The sequence below is a fragment of the Cavia porcellus genome, unplaced genomic scaffold (genome assembly GCF_034190915.1).
Source record: "Cavia porcellus strain 051 isolate PalLab524CR breed Dunkin Hartley unplaced genomic scaffold, mCavPor4.1 scaffold_6, whole genome shotgun sequence".
NCBI lineage: Eukaryota > Metazoa > Chordata > Mammalia > Rodentia > Caviidae > Cavia > Cavia porcellus.
Genome location: NW_026947489.1, coordinates 62108593 through 62117498, shown reverse-complemented (window position 1 = coordinate 62117498; position 8906 = coordinate 62108593). Strand labels below are relative to the sequence as shown.

The 8906-nt window shown below is 43.2% G+C and overlaps 1 protein-coding gene across 4 annotated transcripts in view; it reads left to right on the top strand.

The window, feature by feature from the left end:
* Window positions 1-2355: 2355 nt before the first annotated feature.
* Window positions 2356-8906, top strand: part of Esyt2 (extended synaptotagmin 2) — a 78857-nt gene continuing 72306 nt past the window's right edge. For 2 of the 4 annotated variants that reach the window (XM_063250859.1, XM_063250858.1), the window contains exon 1: window positions 2356-2767. In XM_063250859.1, the coding sequence (XP_063106929.1) occupies window positions 2438-2767 (330 nt within the window). In that variant the 5' untranslated portion in view covers window positions 2356-2437. Of the gene's footprint in view, window positions 2768-7407; window positions 7490-8906 lie in introns of all 4 variants that reach the window. The other 2 variants (XM_063250861.1, XM_063250860.1) reach the window with 2 other exon arrangements.

Here is an 8906-nt window from a genome sequence, read left to right as displayed (position 1 = left end):
GGTACCAAACAGCTGATATGGCAGGCTTTATATCTTATTCACTGTGACAATGAATGACAAAGCCACCAGACACCTGCAGTCACAAACTCTTGTCAGACTTATCTCTTGAGTATGAACATGTCCATTTTTCTCCAAATCCTTACTAGCCCATCTTCCATTGCAGACAAAACTAAAACAAATTGCTCATCACTCCCTACCTCCTGGACACCTGATTTTATCACCAAACAGAATTAACTCAGAGCTCACCAAATATAGCACAGCCACAGAGCTTTGCAGAAGCTATTTCTGCTTTCTCACCAGGTCCCATTATATTTGCAGAATAAATGGAGTTTGGGCTATAGAATAACCTAAAACATTTATTCTCTGAATAGCTCCTTTGCTAAGGGACTGATCAGCTTCCTGTTCACTGTTAACACCCAGTAGATACTAATAGGAAGAAAGATAGCATATTCATTTCATCAAAGCTTCACATGATGCAAAAGCTGTGTAAAGATGAAAGACCCACTGTGAACCATCAATTTTTATCCTTAGGTTTAAAGAGGCATGGACAGCCATGTAGAAATGTGACAGAGGGTGTCCTAATAGTTATCACATGAAGGGAGAAAGCAGCAAGGCCTGTCTGTCCTGAGTCAATTTGGCCTCTTTGTGCATCTCTTTCTCTCTGGTAAGGGACAGGACCCTTTCTGGAATTTGGGGGTCATGTGATCTTTGTCAGACAAAGTAGGTAAGAGAATTGTTTTAAAGGGTAGCTGGGAGAAAGATGGAAAGATGAACATTTCTATGTTTTATGCTCGCTTTGTGGAAAAATGTAGTTTTTATGGCTTGTCTTGGGGAAGAGAAATTCTAGTTTCTATAGCCTAGGGGAGAAGGTGGCAGGAGACAGGCTTGGAGGGAGAGATACAGATTGTGTGCCTCAGGCTCTAAAATATAATATGTTTTGGGGTTTGGGGGAAGGGATCTCAAAGCAGGAAGGATTGACCTCCGAAACTAGCACTTGTCTCTGTAAGCAGAAAGGCTACACTTAACAGCTGAGTACAGGAATTCTCACCAATGACTCTGTCCTCCAAGAATTGCAGGGCCTTTCCTTAGGGAACTGTTAATGCTGAAGAGTAGTGGGAACATGAACACCCTATAGGAGACTGAGGATTACAAAGAGCAAACTGCAAAACTCTAGTAACTGAACAGGGGTCCAAAGCTCAGTGGGGGCCCCAAAGAAGGCTGATTAATGTTATGTGGGGACATTTTGCTTCTCTACTATCTTACATCCCTAGGTTGCTGGAGAGCAAACAGCGTAGGATTTTTTGTGAGGTATGTTCCTACAAGGCTTCACAAGATCCAAATAATACATCTATAGAGCAGACTTCAAGACTCTTCCCCCTTCCTGTGTTAACAAGGAAATGTCTTACTTTGATGTTATTAAAACTGCCTTGAATGAAAACATTAAAAGCATTAAGCTGATATACAAGGAATAGGTTTAAAGCACCATTTTACATATTTACAGTTTACACGCTATTACAACTTGGTGCTCAGCGCACTCGCAACGCTACGACCACGTAAAGGTTTCCTCACAAGACAAGGACTGGGCGATGCCCACCCCACGCGCGGACCGACAGGCGCGCCCGGAAAGGCGAATGTATTTACTCATTCCCACTGCCAAGCCTAGCAAACGGACGGAAACGTCCCTCGGAATCACTGAACAGATTCAGAAACACCCAAGTGGCACGCTCTCCCTAGTGCTTAGCTTTAAGGAAACGCGAACCAACACAACCACCCGCTGGTTCCCGGGAAGGAGTCGGAGTAGGGGGCCAGCAGCCCCGCCTGAGCGAACAAGGGTCTCTGGCAGCCACGGCAGCCCAAAGGAGCACTTGGAACGCATTCAGGCTCTCCCGCGGCCTGCCACTGCGCGCCGGTTCTGCCCGTTCAACCTAGCCGAAGAACAAGCCGCCAGCGCACGCTAGTCGACCTCTTCTTCCCGCCGAACTTTGCTCCGCTCCGGGGCGATGACGTCACGCTGTGCCCACCGCCCCCCTCCAGGAGCGCAGGGCCTTAGCTCAGAGGCGCCAGGGCGTGGTGGCCTTGGGGTGATGACGTCACGCAGCCCACCCTTGGGCGGGCCAGACTGAACCCACGGGGTGCCGCCGGGCGTGCGTGATGATGTCACGCGCTACGCACTCCGGGCAGTGTTGCAGATTACCTCCCCTCCACCTCAGAGTAGCTCTGGGACTAGGCGGGGCGGACTCGGCGTGCTGACGCCACTCAGCGCCCACCCCAGACGCCGCTGGCGAACCCTACTGGCGGCGCTGGGCGGAGCTGGGCCGCGCTGGGCGGGGCTGGCGGGTGGGGTCGGCGGGCGTGGCTCCTGGGCGGGCGGTTAGTTCCGAGCGGTGCTGGCGCGCGGGGCTCCCCGGATTGAGCGCCGCGCCCGCCTCGGCAGGCTATGAGCGGCGCCGGGGACGAGGCCCCGCGGGCCAGCGCGGCCCAAACCAGGGAGCGCGCGGCGCCCGAGGGCGCTGGCGGCGTGCTGAGCGTGGACGTCCCGGGGCTCCTGGCGCAGCTGGCACGCAGCTTTGCACTGCTGCTCCCTGTGTACGCTCTCGGCTACCTAGGGTTGAGTTTCAGCTGGGTGCTCCTAGCGCTCGGGCTTCTCGCCTGGTGCCGTCGCAGCCGCGGCCTCAAGGCCAGCCGCCTGTGCCGTGCCCTGGCGTTGCTGGAGGATGAGGAGCGCGCAGTGCGCCTGGGGGTGCACGCCTGCGACCTGCCGGCGTGGGTGAGTACGCGGGAAACCGCTTCCCTATCCTGAGCTGGGTGCTCAGCGTTGGGACCACTTCCCAAGCCCCGGGCCCGTTCGCTGGCCTGGTCAGGTCCGTACCCGGCCTCCCAGCCCTGCAAGGAGCTCCCTTCGCGCCTAGCGTCCTCGCCGTGCCGTGGTCAGTCTCGAGCACACCGCCCTGTCGTGTGTTCTGGCTGCCGCCCCCGCGGCAGCCTACCAGCCCTGTGGGCCTCCGAGCTTCTGCCCGCCTGCGCGTCCTGGATCTCCACCCAGGCCCGGTGTCCCCATCCCCCTCCCGCTCCTATGAGGTGTCCGGGCCACTGCTTCCACCCTGCCGGTCGCGAGGTAGGGAGGGCGGTGTCCGGAAGGACCTTGGCGGGCAGGGGTCAGCGGGGTTCCTGCTGCTTGGAGCCGCCGGAGACTCTGAGGCCCTTCGGCAACGGCCGGAGTTTCCTTCTTGCCCATCTAAAAGATGGGACTCCGGCCCTGTGAGGATTTACCTTTTCTTAGTCTTCACACAAATGAAGACCAGTGGATGTCCCCTGAAAGATTTGCTGATGATCAAAACAATAATTAAATCGTGCTTTACTTTGTCACTGCCCCGTTGTGAGAGTGAGCTTTTCTATGTAAGATCAAATGGCGGGAAGTTTTAGAAGAGTTTCGCTAGTCCCTAGAGTTACAATATGGATTTTTACCTTGAGCAATTGTCAACATGTTTATACAGGATAGAAAGGAATGAAGTTAGCTTCATTGTTTTGTCCTAATTTTTTCTTAGCGATGAATTGGTGTCATAATTTCAGACTATGAAAATAGTGCTTTTTCAAAAAGATAAATGATGCTCACGTTAGAATAGACCTGATGTAAACTTCTGTGAGACAGTGGCTGCCGTGACTTTCAGAGAGTCATTTTCTGCAGTGGAGAGTAGATGCTCCCTATTTCCAACTAGGCAACGTGTGGAAGGCATGGGATGTAAGATACAAATGGCCAACTAACAAAAATTAGAAAGCAGGAACACCCAAAACCAAAAGAAACATAATAGCACCTTGTGATGACAAATAACCATTGGGATAAGAATATAAGGGTTTTCAGGAACTTTAAAAAGTCTGCTGACACATGATAGATGCGTGGGACAAGAGTATATTGGAGAATCAGAGTGTTAGTAAAGCTTTTAGCTAGCAGCAGTAGAAAACAGGAAGTTAGGGTAACCAAGGTGAGGAAAAACAACAGAGGTGTGCTTTTAGTTTTTGTGTTTTCAGACAAGATCTCTGTAGTTCAGGCTGGCCCAGAGCTCACTATGTAGCCTACGCTGGCCTCACATTTCCTGTGATCCTCCTTCTTTTGACTCTTGTATGCAGGGATTACAGTTCTTTGCCACCACTCCTTGCCAGGGTATACTTTGAAAAGCAAAAGGACTTTAACTGGACATCTTGTGTTTATAGTAAATCAGATGGTTTTACAAAGTAGCTAAAAACATCATGTAAAATTACTAAAACAATGTAGGGCTGAAATTTGTGGGAAGAGAGTGGTGATGACTTTCACAAATGGTTATTGAGCAATAGGGTGATAATCAAATTAATATGCTTGTAAGCAAGTCTGTGAAACAGGCTATTTTCGCATAGTAAATTAAATGTCACTATTTTGAAAAACTAAGCATTTTTAGTGGAATTAAAAAGTGATTAGACAGTGTCTTTTCATGGATTTTTGTATCTGCTGGACTTAAACTTATGAACCATAATATTACCCTTACAAAAGAATTTATATTTTCACCAGAAATTTTCACTTTGTTATTCTGAATTTTTATTTGTGCTTATAACTCAAACGCCCATACTTAAATATATATTGCTTGAAAGCTTCCTGAAGGGTTTATGACAGCTATTGTATCCAGGAAAGATTTGGGTGTAGTTTTTGTTAGTTTTCATTCTCATGAGTTATTGTCATAATAAAATCAATAAACTGCATGGTCTAGCATTGTGGCTTAAGTTCTGCCCCTGGAGTTGGCAGGGACAAGATCAACAATACAAATCTTTGATTAAGAGAAGTTATGATAGGGGCTGGTGATTTAGCTCAGCATCGTGAGCGCCTGCTTTGCAAGCACGTGGTCGTGAGTTCGATCCCCGGTACCGATTTTTTAAAAAAAGAGAAGATAAAGTATTACTGGTACTTGGATTTTTCTGTAATTTTTGAGATTAAAAAATTGGAGCTGCTATTGTGCTTTGAACAAGATTGGGAGTTTTCAAGGCACGTTTCAAGGTTTAGAGGCTGAGCAAGATTGGGTGTTTTCAAGGCATGTTTCAAGGTTTAGAGGCTGAGCAGGATGGAAGTGTGTGAAGCCATTAATGAAGATTGTATTTTGGATGTACTCACTGGCAACTTTTCCCCACTTTGTTTAATAAAAATTTAGGTATGATATAATTACAGAAAAATTTAGGAATGACATAAATAAAAATACTAATACTTTGAGAAGAAATATTTATGGTTCCTAGATTCAGACTATTAGAATATGAATAAATGACTCCCATTTAACGTGTGATAACTCTTGAAGGGTGTGGCCATAGGGTTTTAATGTAAACAGTGCTGAATTCATCCTTCCACTCTTTTTTTCTGTAAGCAAGGAGAAGCCCTGGCAGGCTTGATGGATTCGTGATGAAGCATTTTGTTGTACAAATATCTGCCTTGTTTTAGTGGGGACGTGAAAAGTTAGACTCTGAATGATTTTTTTGAAGAGTTTCTGCAGAAGTGGATGAACCCACTGCTTTTTGTATTTATTTAAAAAATTAGAACTCAGCAGGATAAGCTGTGACTTTTTCCTGCTTTTACTATTGTCCACATTCCTGATGTTGTGGCTACAAATATATGGAAACCTACACCTGACATTTTTATTAGTCAGCTTGTTTAACAGTTAGGCTGGGGATTTAGCTTTCGGTGTAAGCACCTGCCCGGGAAGCATGAGGTTCTGAGTTTGATCCTCACCTCCAAAAATAAATAAATAAATAAATTAGTTGGTCTTTTATTACTCAAATGTTTGGACTATTGAGAGTTAAAACAGAAGTTAGTTTTCTTGGACACTTGCACACAACCTTTCTTTGGGAAACTGTCTTGTTCAAGTATAGTCAAAATATAAGACATTTAGTCTAAGAACAAAATTTTTTTAAATATGCTATGGCCTCATATAAAAAGAAGGCAAATATTTGCTTTTTCTTTCAGTGTTAATCATTGACTTAATACTTCTATAAAATTTTGTGAAGCTTTATAAAAGAAAATAGTCATCTGAGAATTCAGAATTACTTCAGCTGAGTACTTCCTTAGCCTTTACATCCCAGAGTGATTCTGTGGTTTGAGAAGCTGTGATTGGGTTGTAAATGTTGCTGGGTTCCTTGTTTATATCCCTGTGGCTGATAAAAAGGGGAAAGGACTTTGACAGTCACATTGCATTGTGTTATGTGGTTTGAATGTTTCAGTAAGTTAGCATGTGATACTCCAAGTGTGCTAAAAATAGAGCAGTAAATACCTGGGATTTTGTTGTTTAAAATAAAGAGAAAAAATGATTTAGGCTATAAATACATTTATATTAAGGCATATGTTTGTACTTTAAAACATATTTATAAATCTCAGTCCTCTGAAGAACTAGCTACAGAAAACTGATGTAATTTAGTATTGTCATTAGCTCTAGTGACTCTCTGATCTTTGCTATGAGTTCATGACTTCTACATTGGTCAGCATTTAACCACTGCATTGCATAAATGAGTGAGTTGAATAGTATTATGTAAATTATATCTTAATAGAGTTGTTAAATAGACATTGAATTTCTTTCAAAAGTAAAAGTGAAAAGGTGTTGTCAGTTTTTTAAACTTTTAACTCTGATTCAAGGTATTGGTGTTTAAGTCTTAGATTTAAGGTTTGCCTATAGGTTGGTTTATTTTATACCAAGCAGTCTAACAGTATGCTCCGTCATTTTAAAATTTACTGTGCTCTTTTGCATGTGCGAAGTGAGCAATATGCCTTTGCATATGGTATTCTAGGTTAACTTAAAATTTGGAAGTATTTGCATTTTTAAAAATACTTAATAAAAAAGGTGAGTTTATGAATGAGTGCAAAAAACTAAGTAGGTAAGTATTTTTTTAACCTAACATTTTTACACTGATGTAGTGTTGGCTGAAACAGGTTTTTATATACATATTTATGCAATATTTATTTACATTTATATGTGTATATAAACCTGCTGCTGCTGACTGGACACAGGGATATGTTAAGCATGTACTATATCACTGAACTACACCCCTCGCATCCGTATATACCTCTAATTGCATAACTACTGAAATCCATACTTCAAAGATACAAACTTGAATCAGTGTTGTCAGTGTTTTAAACTTTTAACTCTGATTCAAGGTATTGGTGTTTAAGTCTTAGATTTAAGGTTTGCCTATAGATTGGCTTATTTTATACCAGGCACTCTTAACAGTATGCTCTGTCATTTTAAAATTTACTGTGGTCTTTTGCATTTTGTTATGGCTTGTCAGATCATTGTCTTTTTCAGTTTCCATGACAATTCAGTCTCTGAGAAATTTTGTTAAAGTCTGAGGACAGTTCTGACAAAGTTTTAAGCGATCATCCTGTCTTCATATTTATACTCTCATCAGGAAAATGAGACGCACTCCTGAGGCCGGCTATGGTGATGACCCCAGTGTCATGTGCTTTGAAGAAGGGATCAGGAGGACTTAGGTGAGGGATGCATCAATACACACATAACAGAATCCAGTGGACAGCAGCATAATCATGGCATGTTGTGTGAGACAGGAGCCCCAGAGCTCAGGAGGGCACCCGTGTGTGGGGATAATGGGAGGTAGTTTTCTGGAACTCTGTGGAAGGTCTGTTGGGGATGTAATCTATCACATGGTAAAAGGTGGAACTGAGCAGGGTCCAGCAATGATAAGCAGAAGTGCTCCCAGGGATGCCATTCAGGACACCCCTCTCCTGAGCAGCAGAAGTGTTTCCATTGGTCCTACCCTGCATTGCCTGGTGAGGAACAGAAATGTCCCACTGACCCTACTGGAGTTCCCATAAAAATTCTCCAAATTCATAAGCAGTCAGTGCTCAACAGTTCTTAGACTTAGAGTGGGAACTGGTGAAAGTGTAGTGTACTCAGTTCTTGTGAATTCCAGAAAGGAGGCCTATTGTGTGGTGGAATGTGCTTTTGCTGTTATCTACCAGAGGGCTTACAGGTAATACCAACTGGATTGTGGTATTCAGCATCATTGTGGCTGACAGTCCCCAGCCACCACCACTTAGACAGCTCTTAGTTTCTGTGATCCTACTGCATCTTTAAGTCCAAGTGCTTTTTGTTCTTTGGAATTGAGTGGGGCATAGCTCTTATGGAAGAAATTAATACGTCCCCTGGTTGTCTTTTGCACGTCATCATCTTTTCCTTTAAACACATTTACAGAAGTTTTTTGATGACCTTTCTTCCTGTCACTGGTTTTTTTTTTTTTTTTTTTTTTTTTTCTACTTTTCTTAAACCCTTTATTTTGGTGAATTTTTCCTGAGGTAATTTACATTTTAAGGAACTTGACCAATTAATTGCTGGATGGTTGAATTATTGCCTCACATACTTATTTTTGTGATGAAAATACTTAAAATTTTCCTTAGCAATTCAACAATATATAACATTGTTATTAACTGTAGTTACCATGTTGTACATCTCTTGAACTTACTCCTCCAAAGTGAAACATTGTATCATTGATTAGTATCTCTTTTTATCCTCCCACCTCTGGCTTGTCCTGCAGGGCATAATACCAATTTTATCATAAAGGCGTCTTATTATTATAATACTCACATGCATTCTTTAAAATATTCCTATTGATGAATTATTAATTTTAATTTTATGAGTTTATTAAACAATGAGTACTTAAGAGAAAAATATCAAAAAATAAAGTTGAATTTTTAATATTTTTATCTTTTATTAAAAAGCATCAAAATTTTCAACATTGAGCTAGATGTGGTAGTGCATGCCTGTAATCCCAGCATTGGGGAGGCTGAGGCAGGAGGGTTGCCATAAGTTTAAGGCCAGCCTAGGCTACACAGTGAGTTCAAGGTCAACTTGAATTGTTTAGTGAGACCCTGTCTCAAAAAGCCAAAATAA